The 20,593-nt window shown below is 47.4% G+C and overlaps 2 protein-coding genes across 2 annotated transcripts in view; one reads left to right on the top strand and one right to left on the bottom strand.

Annotated features, from left to right (window-relative positions):
* Nucleotides 1-1,917: 1,917 nt before the first annotated feature.
* Nucleotides 1,918-20,389, top strand: TOMM34 (translocase of outer mitochondrial membrane 34). The gene is made up of 7 exons (XM_057701632.1): nt 1,918-2,159; nt 6,088-6,187; nt 7,309-7,461; nt 10,373-10,542; nt 13,372-13,519; nt 19,026-19,152; nt 19,399-20,389. Exons 1-7 carry the CDS (start codon nt 2,033-2,035, stop codon nt 19,501-19,503), a joined length of 930 nt encoding a protein of 309 aa, XP_057557615.1. The 5' UTR covers nt 1,918-2,032; the 3' UTR covers nt 19,504-20,389.
* The window catches only part of PABPC1L (poly(A) binding protein cytoplasmic 1 like), a 29,498-nt gene continuing 24,762 nt past the window's right edge, over nt 15,858-20,593 (bottom strand). The window contains exon 15 of the mRNA XM_057701623.1: nt 15,858-15,872. The gene's annotated coding sequence lies outside the window, so the exon portion shown is untranslated. The remainder of the gene's footprint in view (nt 15,873-20,593) is intronic.

Below are 20,593 nucleotides of genomic sequence, written 5' to 3' on the forward strand. Positions count from 1 at the left end.
ATTGGCTAGATCAGGGTCACATGCTCACCCCTTCCAGTCACTGGCAAAAGCATGATATTATTGTGATTGGTTTAGAGAAATCTTGATTCATTTTCTGGGCCAAAAGAATCTCAGGCAAAATTCAGACTTCTGGAAGTAAAGATGGAGGTTGTTGAGTAGATAACCTGTGTGTGTGTGTGTGTGTGTGTGTGTGTAGGGGGGTGGGTCTGGTTTCCCCACCATACTAAGTGCTCCTTCAATGCTCTTGTATGGGGCCTACGCTGGGCTGAGGGAATTCAGATGGAACAGCCACCCAACCCTCAGAAAGTTTAAGGTCTGTTTGGGTTATGAGTTTATACAGTTGACCCTTGCACAACATGGGTTCAAGCTGCATGGGTCCATGCAGATTTTTTAAAATAAATATGTACTACAGTATTACACACCATGAGGTTGATTGAACCCAAGGATGCAGAACCTCAGATAAGGAGGGCCAACTAACGTTACACACAGATTTCCAATTGTGCAGGAGTTGGTGTCCCTAACTCCTTCCTTGTTCAAGGGTCAACTATATAACTAAATACCTGATGGCAGAGACAAGGTTTTTGTCAACAAACCTTTATAAAGTGCATGTTGGGTGCCAGATGCTATTAGGTCTGGGGAGAGAAAATAAATACCCAATTTCCACCTTTAAGACCTCACAGTTTACAGAAAAACTGTAAACTGATGTGAAATAAAATTCATATTTTATAGCAACACAAGAAAAATATGAACATAAAAGTTTTTCTCTGTCCTTTGGCCTCCTCTCTCCCCTCTTCTGTGCACTGTGTAGCTGCATCAATGCATCAATCAAGCCTCCCCATCGGCAGAAATACCTGCTCAACCATAAACAGCAACATTCTCCTAGCATCAAGAAAACTCCTTAGAAGATAACATTCCTTCTTGATCTTATAAGGGGTCACGATGACACGCCCTCTGTCTCAAAAAACTTATATAATTGTGCCTTGACCTCTAACGCGTGGAACACTTCTAGGAGCTGAGATGCCATTCCCAGGTTACGATCTTCAAACTCGGCTCAAATAAAATTTTCCATTTCTTTCATAGATTATTGATTAATTTTCATCGACACTGACAATCACAGGATAAGAGATAAATTAGGAATAAAATCTGGGAGCAATAGGAGCAGAGGAGGGAGATTATGGAGGAGATAGTGTTTGAGTTGATTACTGGTTGTCAGGATTAGGCAAGAGAAAAAAGTGTTTGGAAAAGAATTCCAGGAAGAGGAGAGGTTAGGAAGCAAGAGAAACAGCTTAATCTGCACAGGTAGCAACAAGCAGCTTAAAAAAAAAATTGTAGTAAGTGGGACATAGAGTGAAGTCAGATGAGTATGAAGATAAGCTGATTTCCCTCAGCGAAAGACTTATATCAATCAGTGCATTCATCTATAAAATCAATATCTACAGATAACTAGGTGCCAGTTTCCAGCCTAAGTGCCTTTGCACTTGCTAACCCTCTGTCTGAGACAGTAAGCCCTAAATATTCTCAGGTCTCAGCTCAATTATCAATCTCTCCGAAACTCCTTCCCCATCCCTCTTACTTAAAAAGTCTCCACGTGGTCATCTTCTATGGTATTACTGCTTTGCTTTTCTAACAGCACTAAACACATTATGAGACTATCGACTTCATTTGCTCATGAGGTAACTGCATGTCAGCCCCCCCCCCCCCCCAAAAAAAATGTAAACTCCAGAGCAGGGACCTGTTCACGGTTTCATCCGCAGGGTTCTAGCGCGCCAAAGTGCCTAGAGCAGCTCCAGGACCCCCGCCCCGCAGCTCGCTAGTTCCGGACTGAGCATGCGCAGAGGGCGGGGGCACTGGGAGCCTCCGGTCCGCACAGGCCCCGCCCCTGCCCTGCCCCGCCCCGCTCCATTCCGCCCCCTCCCCGCCAGGGTAGCGGTCGGACCCACGCGCTCGCAGCGCGCCTTCCGACCCGACGCTGTTCCGCACGCCTCGGCGCCGGGAACGGAGGCGGCCCCCAATTTACCGGCCCGGCGCCAGGATGGCCCCCAAACTTCCAGACTGTGTGGAGGAGCTCCGCGCCGCCGGCAACCAGAGCTTCCGCAACGGCCAGTTCGCCGAGGCCGCCACACTCTACAGCCGCGCGCTGCGGATGCTGCAGGCGCAAGGTGCGACCCCGGCCCCCCATTTCTCCGCCAGGCCCGCTTCTCCCCCTCCCCCGACCCCGGCTACCCAGACCTCGCTCTGGCTCTGTGTGCCTGGGGCTTCCTTACCTCGCGGCCCCACTGGCCCCCCAGGCCCTCCCACCACCCGCTCATTCCTCCCCCCTCCCCCACCTTGGGCGTCCTACGAGAAACTTCCTTGGCCTGCCTTTCGGGTTTTTTATTATTATGATTATTATTGTAACAAGGTTTTATGACTGATTCTTTTGTACTTAATGACATAACAGGAACATATTTCCATATTAATGTTTTATTTTTAATAGTAGTAAAACAAAGCAGCATTAAATTTACCATCTTAAGCATTTGTAAGTGTAGAGTTAAGTATATTTACATTGTTGTGCAACAGACCCCTGGAACTTTCTCATCTTGCAGCACTGAAACTCAGTACCACTAAACACTAATCCCCCCTCTCCCCCCAGCCCAGTATCCAGGTTTCTACTTTCCCTGTCAATGATTTTTGACTACTTTAGGTACTTCAGATGAGTGGAATAATACAGTATTTGTCTTTTGTGACGGAACATCTGACATTATAGTCTATGTTGTAGCGGGTGACAGGTTTACCTTTTTTAAAGCTGCATAATATTCCATTGTGTGGCTTTACGGCATTGTCTTTATCCATTCATCCATTAATGGACGTTTGAATTGCTTCCACCTCTTGGCTGTGATGAACATGAATGTGCAGATATCTCCACGATCCTGCTTTGAATTCTTTTGAATATATAGCCAGAAGTAGGATTGCTGGATCAAATAGTAATTGTATTTTTAATTTGGGGGGGAGACCTCCATACAGTTTTCTATAACAGCTGTACCGTTTTACATTCCCACCAACAGCGCACAATGATCCCAACTTCAGCATCCTTACCAACACATTTTATTTTCTGTTCTCTTGATGGTGCCTATCCTTATAGGTGCGTGAACTACCTGCTTTTTAACTGTCCTGTTGGACCCCATTCTAATACTCAGGCCTCGTTCTGATCCCTGGAGCAACTCTCATTCTCCTCAACCCGTCGGTCTTTAATTAAGTTAGCATTTGTTCAGCACTTGTATGTAATGACTGTATAATAAGACAGAGACAGCCCTTTCAAGGGTCATACATTCTTGTTGGCGAGGTGGCTACAGGTGTGGATCTTAAGCTAGGAAATAGCAGACAAGAACTGTGCGGTAATGATCAGGGCTATTGAAGAAGGCAGATGTGATGATGTGATAGGATTGACTGGGGAGTTCCTTTATGAAGGATGGGAGGTCAAGGAGAACTCCTTTGAAGAAGTGGCATTTGAGGTGATACCCGAGTGGTGAGAAGAAGCCACGTGCACAGAGTTTTGGGTGCTGGGCATTCCAGGTGGAGGGAACCGTAATTACAAAGGCCCCAGACAGAATCAGCATGGTGTGTTCCAGGAGCCGAAGCATAGGGAGCCGGTGGAGGGAGGAGTAAGACTCGGCCAGTTACAGAGACAGAACCTTATCGTGTAGGCATCTTACACAGTAGTTTGTGGTAAGGAGTTTGGAGTTCATTCCCTGACGGGAAGGTACTGGGGAGTTTTCAACAGAGGAGTAAGGTGTTGTTACCAGTTCTCCCATCTTCCAGCTCATTTCAGCCAACAACAGCCCTCTGCCCGAAGCCGCTCCGAAGTGTCTTATCCCAGAGCCTCACTGGAACCCCTTTCAACCCCTCATTGGTACCTGTGTCCCTTTGCCTCCCTTCTCTTTCCCATGTCCTTGGCTAGCATTTGTTGAGTACTTGCTAGACATTATAAACATTATCCCTTTTTATCTTCATGCTAACTTATGGGTAGGACACTTTCTAGATGAGGAGTCCAGAAGAGTTAAATTGCCTCTTCCAGGTGGCACAGCAGAGACATGTCAGAGGCAGAATTTGAATATGAGGCTCTCTGATGCCCAAGTCCAAGTTTTTAATCATTTTGCTCGACTTCTTCCCGAATCCTTTCCAAATTCCACTCTTTTTTGTTTGCATTTTTGCAGTTTCAAGCCACTCTTTTGCACACACACATCCCACCCCCGTCTTTTTTTCTAGAACACTTCTCTGTAGGCTCATCTCAACTTGATAAAGTTACTGAGGAATCTGGGGTATTGATATTTCTGGCTTTCTCTTTCATCCTACCCCAGCTGGCCTGGAAAAACTTGTCCTTTTTGTATGGATTTGTTCTGGGGTCAGAGAAGAGTGGGCCTGACGTCTCGATTTAGCAGGGGACCAGAATGTGGTTCTGATCCTGCTACGGATTTTCTAGGTAATTTATAGGCAAGTCCCTTGATTTTGCTGATCCATTTCCCTGATCTTGAAAGAGCAGGGAGCAACCTAATACAACAAACCCTTCCAGCAAGTCTGAATTGATACCTTCATCTGATAAGTGAGCACATGTGATCCAGGGGATTGAATGACTTGTGCAGGATCGCAGGCGGGACTGTAGGTTCTGATGCCCTTTCCACCACACCACTGCTGTTTTCTGAGCAACCATGCCCTGGTGACTTGAGACTGATTACAAGTTTTGAATACTTGTGCTCTCTTCTTAAGGGCAAGGATGTATTTTACTTATCTCTGTACTTTGCTATTTCACTCAGGGCCTGGGAAAATAAGAGGAAAAAAAAGATAATTGTATTATGTTTAATATTGAATGAAAGGGATCATGCATCAGTATGGTAACATGATACGTAGTGAAAAAGGCAAGCTGCAGAAGGAGAGGCAATATGATGCCACTTTGGAAAAGCTTTAAAAGCAAGTGGACTTCCCTGGCGGTCCAGTGGTTAAGACTCTGCGCTTCCAATGCAGGGGATGCAGGTTTGATCCCTGGTTGGGAAACTAAGATCCCACATGCTGCGTGGCATGGCCAAAAAAAAAAAAAAGTGCTATTGTGTCTTGCCTGTGAATACCTATGTAACAAAGATAGACATACCTGAGAATGTGACATGCCAACTTCAGGATTGTGCCAACCTCTGGGGGCCTGGGGAGGGGACAAAGGGAAAAGGGTGGGGATGAGTGGAGCTTTAGTCATATCAAAAACGAAAAGGTGGAAACAAACAGATTGTATGCGGAGTGTAGTGATGAATATCAAGTCTCTGTTATACTGGTTTCTGTGTTTCACAATTTTCAAAGAAGAGCTTGTTTTCTGTTCTTCTGGGTATATGCCTGGGAATGGAATCACTGGCTCAACATTCGGTAGTTATCACTTTTTGTTTTCATCATGGCCCATCTAGTGGGTATGAAGTGGTTGAAAAATTATTTTTACAAATGAAAATCATTTTGGCTTCAACGAAGGACTTGAGCTTCTGAGATTCCTGAGGATAAGGACTGCCTTTAGGGAAATGTTCGTGGTGATTCTCCTCCCCATGGGATAGCTTGAGCCCTTCCCCTGATTAAGTTCTCCGTAGTCCTGCCAGACACAGAGGACTCTGCAAAGTCCTCTCTGACCAGGTAGAATTAGTCTGTTTTTTTGTGTGTGTCCCCATAACACTTGTTCAGTCCGTTTATCATAGCATTTATCATATTTTCGTCTCTTTTTTCTTTATTTGATTTACATGCTTCTTGTAACACACACACGTACACGCACATACCCCAGATAGTTACAACATGGATTTCTTTGAGCTATTTCATTTTGCCCTTTGGCCTGGTACCAAGTTCAGTGTTGCACTGAGTGAATGAGCAGATGCTTGGTTCCCTGTGAATGGCAGGAAGCTTGGTGTTCTCACTCCCTTGACAGACTTGTCAGCCCATCAGACCAACAAGCCTGATCAGGCTACAGTCATCTCTGCTGCCTTCACTGAAGCCCAGAGAGCTCAGGGTGTGGAGTGCACCCCTGATGTCCTCAGGCGTCCATTTCCCAGCCTGTTAATCGTGCACTTTCTGCTTCCACCTGGGCAGGTTCTTCGGACCCAGAAAAAGAAAGCGTTCTCTACTCCAACCGAGCGGCGTGCCACTTGAAGGACGGGAACTGCATAGACTGCATCAAGGACTGCACTTCGTGAGCGGGCAGGGTTGACCTCGGGGTGCTGAGGGCTTGGGAGAGGAAGCTGGGCTTCTCTGGTCCCACCAGGTTACCTCTGCAACAGATATTAGGAAGTGTCACTAAGTGTTAGCCAGTCACTGAGACTAGGAAGCTCTCCTTGGTCCTTGTGGCCCCTGACTTGTGTCTTTGGAGCCTCAGCTCTGCTGCTGAGAGGAGCAGGGTGGGCAGTTAGAGGCAGGCCTTTAAGTGTTTGTGAGATCTGGGACCTGGGAACGAGGTAGAGTTGCAGACTAGTGGCTGGCTCGCCCAGGTTTTTTCTTGGGTGGATGTGGGTGAGATAGGGAGGGAGAGAAAAAGAGGGATAGAGGGTAATAAATAACCTCGAAAGAAGCAAGGAGAAGATGGTATGCATCAGTGACCAGGTGTAGAGGACATTAAACAGTTTTTCATACTTCTGTCCTCTTCAAGCCAATCTGAGATTGCTTTCATGGTCTTCGCCAAACTAGCACATGTACCTTAGTGTGTTCTCAGACCTGATATTCTGTGACATTGCCTTAGATCTGTGCCTTGATAGGTGGGAGAGAAGGAGAGAGGTGAGCACACTCGTGGAGCCTGTGCTCAGTAGATTTGTACCAGGCCCTGTGCTAGGTTTCCTTCCTGGGGCGCTCATGAGCGTTCTGTGGGTAAGTTTGCCATCCTTCCGGGGCTAGAACTGGGTTGTGGAGAATTGAAGCGGTAAAGTGATTTGCCTGGGGTCACGTGGTTAGAGGCAGAGGTGGAATTCAAACACCGCTCCATCTGACTCCAAGGCCTGTTTGTTATTCTCACTCGGCCACACTCTAGGGAAACATGGGTGTATGAAAACTACAAGGCACTTATCCTTGATCTCGGGGGATTGCAACTGTGAGAATCGATGCATGCACACACAAAGTAGCAGCGGTTCTCTGCCCTCTTGCCCTTCTCCACTTCAGTCTAAGCTGGAAAATCCCTCTTCTAAGACTTCACAGTCTTAATAGCGTCTCTCTCCAGAAATGACCCACCATGTACTGAATGCTGCAGATGACCCTGCCTGGAAGGAGCTGCAGGGGGCACCTGGTGACTCAGCAGCCCAGTGACATTTCTGCCTCCTGTCCTAGAGCGCTGGCCTTGGTTCCCTTTGGCATGAAGCCCCTGCTGCGGCGAGCATCAGCCTACGAGGCTCTGGAGAAGTATCCCCTGGCCTATGTGGACTATGTGACTGTGCTCCAGATTGATGATGCTGTGACATCAGCCTTGGAAGGCAGCAGCAGGTGAGCCTGAGTTACTGCAGTCAGTCTCTGAGACGTCCTGCCCTCCCTGATTGGCTTGGAACCATTGCTTTGGTCATCCTCTGGGGGAATCCCTTCGGGCTAGGCTTCGAAACTCTTAATGAGCATGTGCAGAAAGTGTGGCAGGACAGTCTGCTGTCGTATTTTAGCAGGTTTTTAAGGTGTCAGAATTATTGAATTGTGGGGTTTTTTGGTGGTTGTTGTTGGTTTTTGGTTTTTGGTTTTGTTTTTTTGCCTAGATGCTCAGATGCATTCACAGAGTAATACTTAATCGAGCTCTGTTTAAGCCAGGTTCAATGGGGAATACTGAAATAAAAAAGAGCTACAGACCCCACCTGCTTCAAAGAGCTAACTAGAGTGCGGAAAGTAAGACACAGCACAAGCAGCTGTGACCCCAGGCTGTAGGGCTGTTGGTTGTGGATATGGTTCAGTATATTGTACTGTGATCCCTTCACAAGGCCCTTCACGTGACATTTCTTTCTGGTCTTCTGAGCAGTTGTTTTTCGTCTCAGGATGCCCTCATTTGGGTACCTGATCATGCTTCCCCTCTTTGTGTGGTCTGCTGGAAAGCCACACACCACACTATAGACACCCTGAATAGGACTCCATGGTATCTGTTTAGTGTGTCATTTCTGGCTTGACTTGTTTTCTCTCTGCTTCCTTTTAGTCTCTGTCATTCAACAAAATCTGCCACTTATGTGCCAGACCTTGCCCTAGGGCCTGGGCTGATGACTGAGACATGCCTCTTCCTGCCCTAGCAGAGCTCCTGGTCTCCAGGAGGACAGCAGTCAGTCACAGGCAAACACCTGAGTGTGATAATGCTGTGGTGGGGGGCACCTAACAGCCGGGGTGGGGGGAGGCCAGAGAGGGCTCTTCAGAGAAGGTGAGCTGAGTCAGAGAGATGAATAGCACTCTGGGCCAGGGGCCAGCAAGGAGCACGGGCAGCAAGTGCAGGGTGAGTGCGTAGGAGGTGTTGGAGGGACTGTGAGAAGTCCACTAATCGTGGTGCTGCAGGCGAGGGGCTCAGCTCGGGACGGGCGGCGAGGCCAGATCACACAGGGCCTGGTGTCCAGGAGCTTGGACTTAATCCGAACACAGTGAGGCATTGTGAAAGGGTATTTAGTAGGGGGGCAACACGAGCAGATTTGAGAGAAAAGCTGAGTGGCTGCCTGCTGTGTTGATCATGAAGGAGCACAGACTAGGAGAGGTGGGCAGAAATCAGAAGAGATGGTGGAGATGAGGGAGGAACAGTGGGACCAATTCAGGGGACATTCAGGTAGTATTTCAACCAGTTTTGGTGGTTGGAGGGCGGGGAGAAGGGAAGAAGAGAAGTGGCATGCAGGTGGTTGACACGCTGCGTTGGGGATGACTGAGGGGCCGGAGACTAGAGAAGCATGGAAGGCGGCTGGGCATTTGGAGCAAAGGAGAAAAATATGGGCCGCACATAGAGATCTAAACGTCATCAGCATAGAGGTGGCTTGAGGTTGTGGGAATAGAATAGAGCACCACAGCAGGTGTGTGGGGGGAAGAGGATGGAGTGTGAGGAATTCCAGCATCTGAGGGATGCACGGGGGGACAGCAGCCGGAGCAGTAGGAGGAGACTAAAGCCTTCAGTGTCGCGAAGGCAGGAGTGTTTCCAGGAGGATGGAGACGTCCTTCGTATCAGGTGTCTCAGTGAGCTTAAGGGGACTCAGGATTTAGGCATGAAGTCACTGCCATTCTAATGAAGCAGTTCAGTGGGATCAGGAGCCAAATGGCAGTGGGTTTAAAGGAGTCTGGCTGGGAAGGGGCAGAGGAGTGTGGCTGCCACGGCAGGGGGCTGTCTGGGAGGGAGGCGTTAGCTGCTGATGGTTGGAGTCTGTGGAGAGAAAGATGCACATGTGGGAGAGGGAGGCAGGGAGAGGTGGAGCCTGAGTGAAGGTGGAGGGATCTCTCCTCTTGTGATAGGAGAGAAATAGGAAGCATTGTGCGCCCATGCAGGTAGGTTTGTATTTAGGTTATGAGAAAGTCTGAGGAGGAGGGTTAGGGAGCAGGGTAGAGGTGGGTAAAGGTTCAAGGTAGCTGGCGGATCAGAAAAACAGCTTTGAGGGCTTTGTCAGAGACACTGAGTTTGTCGTGGTAACAGTCTGTGAGCTCCTCATGCTAGTAACACAGGAACATGGTTGCAGGAGCGGAGGGAGTTGCAGCTGGCTTCATGTACTCATTCAGCCCATACTTAATGGGCCCTAGTGGGTGCCAGGTAATGCGCCTGGTGCTGGAGATCAGCTAACAAAACCAGCGTGGTCACGGAGCCTAGAAGGTGGGAGTGGGCAGTGGGAAGTGGGGGAGATTGTCCCGGGGCGAGGGGAAAGCATGGGCAAAGGCTTGAACATGAGGGTCGAGAGGCAGTGTGGCACCTGATGAAAATGGAGGGATGGGAGGGGACCCAGTCTCAGTGAAGTGGGAACCACTGAAAGATTTTAAAATTTGAATGACATAAGATTTGCATTAAAAAAAAATCTCTGAGCATTAATCAAATGGCAGGTGTTTGCATGGTCTTGTAATAGATTCATTAAAAAAATATAAAACATGGTTTTTTCTTGGGGCAGGCGTGGTCCCTCAGGGGTAAAGTCTAATTACCTTAACAAGCACCAGATCACCTCTTTGAAGTTAACATAGTGTGACCAGGCGAGGGCCAGGCAGGGAGGGAGTGTGGTGGTGGCCGACCTAAGAAGATGTTTACGGTGGCAGGCTCCTGTTCCTTTCCTGTTGTGAGTCAGAAGGGTACAAAGAGGTGGTTCAAGCCAAGGGAAGATACTTACCGGCTCTCGTACACCTCCTTTGGGCTTATGAGAGGAGGAATATCTTCCTGACCCAGCTGGAAACCTCCCTGTAATCCTGTCTGCCTTTCCAGAATGACCAAAGCTCTCATGGACTCATTTGGGCCCGAGTGGCGCCAGAAGCTGCCCTCTATCCCCTTGGTGCCTGTTTCAGCTCAGAAGAGGTGGGAGTGTTTGCCTTTGGAAAACCACAAAGAGACTGCTAAAAGCAAATCCAAAGAAACCACAGCTGCGAAGAGCAGAGGTAAGTCGTGACTTCCTGACCAGTTGCCTTCTCCCCAGAGCCACTTTCTTTACAATCCTGTAAAAATTGGCCTTGTTTAAAATGAGTTATTTTAAAAATCCTATAAACGAGGTAAAAAACAAAACAAAAAAGCCTTAACCTCTTAGAGACTGACTCCTCAGCTCTGCAGCGAGCTGTGAGAGAGCCTGCCCCACAGGCGTAGGAATGAGGTGACATGCGGCACGTTGAAAGCCCAGCTGCCACACAGGTATCCAGTGTTAGTTTCCTTCTCATTCCTCTGGCAGCGTTTGGGGTGTATCATTTAGGGTGTTTTTGGTTGCAAGAACAGAAAACTCCATGTGGTAAAAATAATAAAAGAGAATTTATTGGCCCATATAAGGTCCGGGGTTCAGGTTCAGGCAAGGCTTGCTCCAGCAGCTCACTACATCATCAGACTGACTCAATTTCCCTGTACCACTCTCAGTGCTCTTCTCTAGTGTGTGTCAGCTTTGTCTTCAGGCAGTCTTCCCTCCTACGTGGTACAATAGCTGTAGCAGTTCCTTGACTCACATCCATGTGCCATGTCTCATGACCCAGAGGGAGAGAAAGTGTTTTTTTTCTGATAGCTACCTAAGAAAGAGATGGTTTCTTTCCCCCCAAATCCCTAGCTCATCTTTTCTTAATTTATTTTGGCCTGTATGGTCACTGTCCGTTCCCTACACTGGTCATGGTGACCAGGGCCTGAGATTTTTGTGATGAGCTCAGCTCTGTGCCATCTGCTCCACCTCCATAGCTAGAGGAGCATGCTGTATGAGTCCCTGAAAGAGAATGAATAAGAGATGGGGCCAGGAGCCCCATACAGGAGACTGTCCGCCTCAGCTCCGTAAAACAAAGAGGCCCTTCTCCAGGCAGGGGTGACTGGAAACTCTTACAGTGCCCCAGGGGAGTTCTCCCAGCCTAGCAAGCGAGGTATTGAGGATGGGAGGTGCAGAGTGGGTGGAGCTGGAGCCTTGCTTCGGGTGTACTGGAGGGCAGGAGTCGTTCCCTTCCCAGGAGGAAACCTATCCAGCCATGGGGCGCGTTCCCTCCCTAGAATGAGAATGTGGGGCGCTAATGAACTCGATGGCTTCAGTGCACCTACCATTTATTTCATTCTTTTGGAGTTATAGCCAGGTGTGTGCCAGGCCCTGTGCTGAGCAGTGTGGCCCAGAGAGGGCCTCAGGAAGCTGTCGGCCCAGTGAGAGACGGAGACATATAAACAGAGCAATTTAAAATACAAGAGGAAGAACAGGTGCTTTAGAGTCTCTGATGTTTGAGGAATTCAGATTGGGAACTGACATCATTGTGCTTGGGGGAGTTGGGGAAGGGCTCCTGGGGGTGACAGGTTGAGCTGGACCTGAAAGAGTGAGTTTTTCAGGAAGGAAGGGAAGGGGGCTTTCAACAGAGACAGTGGAAAGAGAGAATGAAGTGGAGGGGTATCGCTGGTGGCCAGCGGGGACGGGCGTGGGGCAGCGTGGGGTGTGTTGCAGAGCCGAGGTGAAGCTGAGGGTGTGTGCGCATTGCAGTCCACTGGCTCTGCTTCTAGAAAAACTCGTGCACGTGCACACAAGGAGACGTGTACAGGGATGTTCAGAGCAGAAAGTTGGTACGAGCAAAAAGCAAAATGACCCAATCTCCATAAGCAGGAGAATGGAGAGATGGGTTGCGTTGCAGCAGTGAGAATAAATGAAGGAGCTACGGGTGTGTCCATCCACACAGACGAATCTCAGGAATATAATTTTGAGGGGAAAAGAATACCAGGTCATGGTAGAATACATGGAATTATCTATTCCTTTATTTGAAGTTCTAAAACAAAGTAAACAATAAATAGTTTATACATACTATCGTATACATAGTTATACTAACCCAAAAAGGGGTTGGGGGTGCGGCACACAGAATTGAGGCTAATGGTTTCCTCCGGGGGTGGACTGATTGGGGGAGAGACTCATAGGACTTCGAAGGTCTTAGTAAATGTTCTCTTTCTTAAGGTGAGGGATGAGTTCAAGGGTATTAGTTTTATTCCTAAAACCTTACCCTTGTCGTAAATATTCAGTATTTTATAAAGGTAGTTTTTAAAAATTGAAAAAGCAGGTGATATGGGAGCTGGGGCTGGAATAATTAATCGGGGCTGTGCAGTGAAGGGCCCGAGGCCAGGTGGAACAGCTTGGATTTCACCTTGTTCACTCTCTCTCCTCAAGGCTGGGGCAGGGCCGCAGGTGTTGGGTTGGGGAGAACACTCACAGGCTCAGACCAAAACAGCTGAAGAGCAGGGGACTCCTGCCCTTTTCTGGAAGCCCAGGAGCTACACCCTTTTATTTTTTTTTTTACCAGATGCTTGTTTATTTCAATACTTCCTCACTTATTCTCCTGCTTTAAGTTTACAGGGTGCTCTGCACTTTCCCCTGTTTTCTTACATTTCATCCTGACAGTAGCCCTGTGTGGAATAGGTATTGCCCCCAACATACTGGTGAGCAAATTGAGGTCCAGAAGCGTTAGGTTGGTCACACAAGACTTCCAGCTACTGAGTGGCAGTGCCAAGGCCAGAACCTGGATTCCTTTTTATTGTGTATGTATAAGTATGTTTATATCAGGGGTCCTGAACCTCTTCTGAATAAAAAACTGTGTTTAATTTCCCAGAAACCATTGATCAGGGGAATCATTACTCAGGAAGGATGCTTTTCGCAGTTCAGGAGATCTCTGGGGACAGAGGGTTGTAGATGGCTTAGAAGAGACTTTGCTGCCCAAGAGGTCTCCTTGAGCTCAGCTGGGCACCAGCTCCATGGTTTTTTCCTCTTCTGAATTTGTATCCAGTGCCTTCTGCTGGGGATGTGGAGAGAGCCAGAGTTCTGAAGGAGGAAGGCAATGAGCTTGTAAAGAAGGGGAACCATAAGCAGGCGATTGAGAAGTACAATGAGAGCCTCTGGTGTAGTAACTTGGAATCCGCCACATACAGCAACAGGTACCTTCCACATGGCTGGCCTGGGGGATTTCAGGACACCGGACATTCTTCTGCAGTCTTCTCTTACACTTTGGTGGGCTCTGTATCCCAGCATTTAGTCAGTACATGCATACCTTGGAGATAATCACAGGGTCAGTTCCAGACCACCACAGTAAAGCGAATTTCGCAATAAAGTGAGTCACACGAGTTTTGGGTTTCCCAGGTGCACGTAAAAGTTATATTTACATTATACTGTGGTCTGTTAAATGTGCAATAGCATTACGTCTAAAAAAACAATGTACAAACTTTAATTTAAAAATATTTTATTGCTAAAAATTGCCAGCCATCATGTGAGCTGCAAGTCGTAGTAGTAACACCAAAGATCACTGATCACAGATCACCGTAACAAGTATGACAGTAATGAAAAAATTTGAAATATTGTGAGAATTGCCAAAATGTGAAACAGAGATACAAAGTGAGCAAATGCTGCTGGAAAAATGGTGCCAGTAGACTTGCTCGATGCAGGGTTGCCACAAATCTTCAATTTTGATATTGTCAAAGTATCTGTGAAGCACAGTAAAATGAGGTATGCCTGTATGTTACAGCTCAAAACGTGCATTCATGCTCTCTTTGGTCACTGTGAGATAGGCATTGCTGGTGGCATTCCCTCTCTTAAAGGGCTAGAAACTGAGCAGTGCCCAAGGGGAGCCTGGGCTTTGTTAGCCCCATCCCCACCCCCCAAATTTTCATTAATCAGATAAGCATAGGATGTAACTAAAAGCTGTGAGCTTGCTATGCAAACAGAACCCCAACACAAGTTTCAAAGCCTCTGTACCTTCCCCAATTCTGACCCCATGGCTTCTCCAAGACCCTCTGGTTAGAAATTTCAGCACTTTCTGTCTGCGGGCACCAGGGCAGAACCCAGGCTGTGGATTAACGATTGCCCGGCCTGAGCAAGAGAGAAGGGTCCAGTCTAGCATGAGGGGTTAGACTTGTGGGGCTATAGGAGGGCCTGCGTCCTGAGCTGCTGCCAGTGGTCAGTGATTCTTTCCACCAACAGTGAGGGCCTGGAAGCCAGGGTGCTGTCTCTTTATTGTGTAGGTGTCCCTGCTCTGCAGTGGCCCTCAAAGGTATTGATAGTAGATACTCTTCCTGTTTTAATGTCAAGAAAACCAAGGCTCAGAGCAGGAAGGGCTTTGCCTCAGCTCACCCAGCCAGTAAATGGCAGAGACAGAATTGGAATCTGGCTCCAGTGAAGTCTGTTAGTTTTACTGTCAGAAGCTTGAAACATTCAGCAAGGGACCATCTGATCCAAACATTCCTTATAAAACATTAATAAATCTTGTGAGTCTGTTTGTCCTTCCCAACATTACTGTTTAGTTCACAAATCTGGGATCTCCTATAGGCTTACTGTTCCTTATCCAAAACGCTTGGGATAAAATGTGTTTCAGATTTTAGGAAGGTATGGTAGTGCAGATGCTGAGTGACATAACACTCCAGCAGGGTCCAGCAGTAAAACATACGGAAATTCCACAATCACATGGAATGGTGTAAAGAAAGATGAAGCAGCCTCATGTAAGTTCAAGTCAGGTTTTGCTGCCAAATGAGTTGAAAAGGGAACTTTTAGTTGTAAAGCATGGATTTTGGCATTTTGGACCTGTGGTCTTACTGGCTGATGGGCCCCAGGTGCCTCAGTTAGCCAGGCTAACTTGGGGAAAAGGGCTGCACCCTCTTTGGTCATGTTTGTGCACCATCATCTTCTAACTCCTCTTTCTGTGGGCTCTCTGGCCTTGCTTATCTCATGTTGCTGGAGGCGACTGTTAACCCATTTTCCTGGATTTTTACCACATTCAGGACAATGTTTTGTTTAAATATTGGTTTTCATGTAAATGTATCTGTGCCACACTGTTTTAGTTACTATTGCTTTGTAATATATCTTGTAGGGCTGGTCTTTTCCTTATTCTTCTTAATCAGAGCATCCCTGGCTATTTTCCCAGCTTTGATCTTCTAGCTAAACCTTAGGCTCACTGTGATAAATTCTAAACAATATCTTGTTGGGCTTTTGGTTGTAATTACATCGATTCTATAAATTTAATTTAGAAGAAAACTTTATACAGAACAATTTTCTATCCACTGTGGCTGAATGTTCCACATCCTGGATGCCATTTTAATGCTTCACCTCGTGCATATGCATCTGTATGGACCAGTGGGTCATCTTAGGCTTCGGTTGTCTCTGTGCAGTTGATACCTGCAGAGTGGATATCACCATCAGGTACCTGGCACCTACAGTTTGCCAGGCCCTGAATAGAGCTCCAGAAGAGTCTCATTTAGTACTCACAGCAGTTCTTCAGGTTAGGTCATGGTCCCATTTTATCTAAGAGAAAACGGGTTCAGAAAGATGAATTAATGATCATAAAGTTAAACAAGTTATACATGGTGGAGCTGGGTTTTTGGGGTTTTTTTTTTATTTTTTGTTTTTTTTGGAGCTGGGGTTTAAGTCAGGTGTCTGTACTCCAAAGCATGGGTTTCTTTTCACTCAGTCACATTGTCTCCTTTGTAATGAAAACCCTTCTGACTGGATACAAAATCATTCTGTTTACCAAAAGCCAAGGGTGTGTATTTTATAGGCCAAAGTTATGCATTTTTAACATCTTAAGTATAATCTTTGGAGTTCACATATAATCATTTTCATTACAACATTTATATTTGGAAGTCACCAAATAGTACCTAATGCTTATGCTGTGGTTCCTCTACTTCCCAGAAACTTGGCTGATTCTTTAAGTTATCAGAGTGCATTGGGAGAACACTTCAGTTTCCTTAGAATTCTTTTATGTTCAAGTTTAGATCAGGGACTACTATTCTAAAGCTTCGTGGCTTACAACAGCCACTTGATTTTGCTCATGGTTTGTGCACCAGGAACTCGGAAAGGGCAGCTCTTACTCAGGGTCTTGCATTCAGGATCCACAGGCGGTGGCTGGGACTGGAGTCATCCAAAGGCTTCTGCGTACCTGGCGCCGGGGCTGGGCCGACGGAGGTGGCTGGGGAGTGGAACTGATAGAGCAAGCTGGAGCCTTGTTTCTTCTCTCCTGGCAGCCTTTTCACATGTGCTGGCTTGAGCTTCCTCACAGCATGGTGGCCTCAGGGTGGTTGGCTTCTCACATAGCAGCTAAAGGCTCCAAGGACAAGTGTTCCCAGAGAGTGGGCTGATCGGGGTGGTTGGCTTCTCACATAGCAGCTAAAGGCTCCAAGGACAAGTGTTCCCAGAGAGTGGGCTGATCGGGGTGGTTGGCTTCTCACATAGCAGCTAAAGGCTCCAAGGACAAGTGTTCCCAGAGAGCGGGCTGAAGCTATAAAACCTCTGTGGCCTCGTGTTGGGACTCATACCATATCCTTTCCTCTGTGCTCTGCTAGTCAGATCAGAGCAGTTACAGAAACTGCCTAAACTCAAGAGGAAAGAACATAGGACCCCTTCAATGGGAAGAATGCCACAGAATTTGTGCCTGCTTTTTTTTTTCTTTTAAAGATGTATTTATTTTTGGCTGCGTTGGGTCTTCATTGCTGTGCTTGGGCTTTCTCTAGTTGTAGAGAGCGGGGGCTACTCTTCGTTGTGGTGCGTGGACTTATTGCAGTGGTTTCTTTTGTTGAGGAGCACAGGCTGTAGGCACGGGGGCTTCAGTAGTTGTGGCACATGGACTCAATAGTTGTGGCTCTCAGGCTCCAGAGCTCAGGCTCAGTAGTTGTGGCACACGGGCTTAGTTGCTCCGAGGCATGTGGGATCCTCCTGGACCAGGGCTCGAACTCGTGTCCCCTGCATTGGCAGGTGGATTCCCAACCACTGTGCCACCAGGGAAGTCCCTGTGCCTGCTTTTAAACTGATTCAAGGAGGAGTTTTTTCTAAGTTGATTTATAAGTTCCATGCAATCTCAGTGAAAATACTAGAGTTTTTTTTTTTTACATTCTTGTTGGGGAAAAAAAATAACAGCATAAGAGAATTTAGTATATGATAAAGTGTGGGAAAAAGAGGAATTATCCAATAAATGGTGCTGGGTTGGCTGGAAAGAGTTAAAAAGAAACCTGAATCCCTACCCGCACTCCTTACTTAAAAATAAATTCTAAGTGGATCATAGTTTAAAATGTAAAAAGTAAAACCATTAAGTTCTAGAACAATGTGTGGGTTAATTTAATTATCTTGCAGTGGGGAAGGGATTATATGGCGGTGGTGGTGGAGGGGGACCCATGGAAGTCATTAAAGAAGTTGGATAAATTTTATTTCATAAAATTTAAAAATCTTATGTAAAGATACTCAGCTTTAGCTATACTTAAAGCAACTACATTAAAACAGACGCAGTTTTCTTCCATATTGGCAGAAGTTAAAGGCTGAGACGCAGGGTTCGTACAGTTGCAGGAAAATAGTCTCTGCTAGTAATTGTTCTTAAGTACACTTGACCCTTGAACAAGGCAGCTGTTGGGAGCGCTGACCCTCCTTGCAGTCAAAACATCTCTGTAATTTACAGTTGGCCTCTCCTGTCTGCGGTTCTGCCGTACCCATGGAGTTAACCAAGTGCGGATGGTGTGAAACTGTAGAATTTGTTATTTGAAAAAAAATCTGCATGTAAGTGGACCCATGTTGCTCAAGGGTCAACTACTTTTTAGGAGAGCATTTTGTTAATAATCAAAAATTTAAATGCATATTCCTTTTGACGCAGCAGTCCCTCCTAATCGGCATCTAAGATTTATGCGCAAGGATGTTCATGGTAGCATCATTTATTTATAAACTGGAAACAGTGAAAAATACCTACTGATAAGGAATTAATAAAATATGGTGTATACAAGTGAATACTCTGTGCCCATTGAAAACAGTGAGGTGGAATGGAGGTCAGTTTCATTTTTAGCGACTATCTTTGGGTAAAGGACTAAAATTGAATGAGAAAGATACACACAAATACATACTTTTCCCCCATGGATGCAGAGTGTGAAATTTTTCAAAATACAGATTGAAAGAATTATATATCGAACACCCATATACTTCCCAGTTAAATTCATAAACATTGTTATAAAATCAGTTATACCTCAAGTAAAAAGCACAACGTTATATTTGCCATCTATTGCTCCACCTTATCGTCTTTGATGCCCAAGTTGTAGACATCTTTACATTTCACCCCTAACATGTCAACATGCATATAATTAATTAGAACTTGTTATTTATGTGTTTTTTTCCTTAAGGTAAAGGTTTCGGGAAGCCTTTTTTTTTTTTTTTTTGCTTGAAAGAGTACAGTGTGGGAGTGTGAGGTGGATGGAACGAGTTGTTGGAGCCCAGGTTGAGGCCCGGGTCTGCCCCATGGTAGGGGTGGAAGCCTGGCGGGTCCCTTCACCCCTCTGAGCTGCGTCTCGTCTATAAAAGGGGGCTGGATGGCTGTGAGGACTGAGGAAGGTGTGAAGCATCCCACACAGTGTTCGGGGAAGCGCAGGGCGCTCCTCAGACTGCTGAGTGGCTGGGCCGGCGGCCCCTGCTGTCCTTTCCCCTCAGGGCGCTCTGCCATCTGGTGCTGAAGCAGTACAAGGAGGCCGTGAAGGACTGCACGGAAGCCCTCAGGCTGGACGGAAAGAACGTGAAGGCGTTTTACAGACGGGCTCAAGCCTACAAGGCACTCAAGGTAAAGAGATTTTGGCCAGAGGCACCAACAGAGCCACAGCCAGTTGTGCCTGTGGTGCCACTTCCAGAGCACAGTCAAGGCGAAGGGGGTACCTGCCACATCCCTTCTCGTCCAGGGGCCCCAGGTGCTCCAGGCAGGCCTCCAGGCTGGAGAGTGGAAACCCTCTGCGGGCTCAGCAGCGGTCCCCAGCCTTGTCTGATCTCCCTGGGCCAGGGCTCCATCCCCGCACCCTCTCTTTCCTCTCAGGACTATAAATCCAGCTTTGCTGACATCAACAGCCTCCTGCAGATTGAGCCCAGGAACGGCCCTGCACAGAAGTTGCGGCAGGAGGTTAATCGGAGCTTAAACTAAAAACCCAAGAGGGCAGCAGGACACCTCTGCCTGACCACCTTCCTCCGTGCCTGCTCCCAGGACCCGGAGTGTCCCAGAGCAAGCTCTGAAGCACCCTCCTCTGCCCCTCAGAGACGTGTTGGCTTCCCACCCCTCAAGAGGCTTTGCCTGTTCAAATTAATAACCTCAGTGTAGTCAAAAATGAGACATTTTGTTGGAAAGGTCTCTCCCTGTCCCGCACTCTCCTGTGCTGCGGACAGCGAGCAGGTCACACAGACAGGTCCTCGTCAGTAGAGCACTCGGCTCTGTCTCTGCCCAGCATGCTCCAAACCGGGTGCTGCCCTTCCAGGGTCACCAGGCCCCCTTGCCGTGGTCCATGTGAGCACGGGGGGGGAGGGGATGCTGGAAGACCCTAGCCCTCCTACACCCAAAGCAGCCTGTTGAGCTGGTTCTCCGGTGCTGCCGTCCCTGCCTTGTCCCAGTGCTCTGTGTTCTGAGCCCCAGTGCCTTTTGGCCAAGCCTTCCTTTGGTGGGGGTGCAGGACCTGACCCTCGGCTTTGTGGCTCTGTGTTGCCGCCTCCTGCGTGGAGGCGCCTAAGCTGTTTCAAGAGCCCAGGGGAGTGGCTGCTACTCCTGAAGGTGAGATGGGGAGAGAGCCCTCCCTGAAGTCAGTGTCCTTCCGTTCCCGGCAGGGACTTGCCTTTTGACCCCCACAGTGGCCCCTCTAGGCTTCTCAGTTCTTTGTAATATGGTGAAGTTAATTTGAACTGAACTGACTGATTTTGTTGAGCTGCGTGTTTAAGCTACTGCATTAATGTCTTCTGCATAAATGTCTGTTGTATTTTCATTTATGCTTTTTCAGCTTTGGTTCATTTTGGAACTTTGCAATAATAAAAAAAAAATGCTTATGGAGCATTCGTCCATTCTTTGATCACATTTCCTGGAATGTCTGCATGGGCCAGGCCCTACGTATAGTGCTGGGGAAACAGCAGTGAATAAACAGACACTGTCCCTGCTCTCAGAGGGCTGATGGTCCCGTGGGACACAAGAAGTTAATCACATAAGAGTGAAACTGCTGCTGGCTTAAGTGTTGTGAAGGAGTGGTCACACC

This window comes from Hippopotamus amphibius, chromosome 12, assembly GCF_030028045.1.
Source record: "Hippopotamus amphibius kiboko isolate mHipAmp2 chromosome 12, mHipAmp2.hap2, whole genome shotgun sequence".
Lineage (NCBI taxonomy): Eukaryota > Metazoa > Chordata > Mammalia > Artiodactyla > Hippopotamidae > Hippopotamus > Hippopotamus amphibius.

What these genes read in the sequence shown, in the direction of transcription:
- TOMM34 (XM_057701632.1), top strand. Translation starts at nt 2,033, where the DNA reads ATGGCCCCCAAACTTCCAGACTGTGTGGAGGAGCTCCGCGCCGCCGGC. An exon ending in TGCATCAAGGACTGCACTTC is followed by an intron (nt 6,188 to 7,308) that starts GTGAGCGGGCAG and finishes CTCCTGTCCTAG; the next exon opens with AGCGCTGGCCTTGGTTCCCT. An exon ending in GCCTTGGAAGGCAGCAGCAG is followed by an intron (nt 7,462 to 10,372) that starts GTGAGCCTGAGT and finishes CTGCCTTTCCAG; the next exon opens with AATGACCAAAGCTCTCATGG.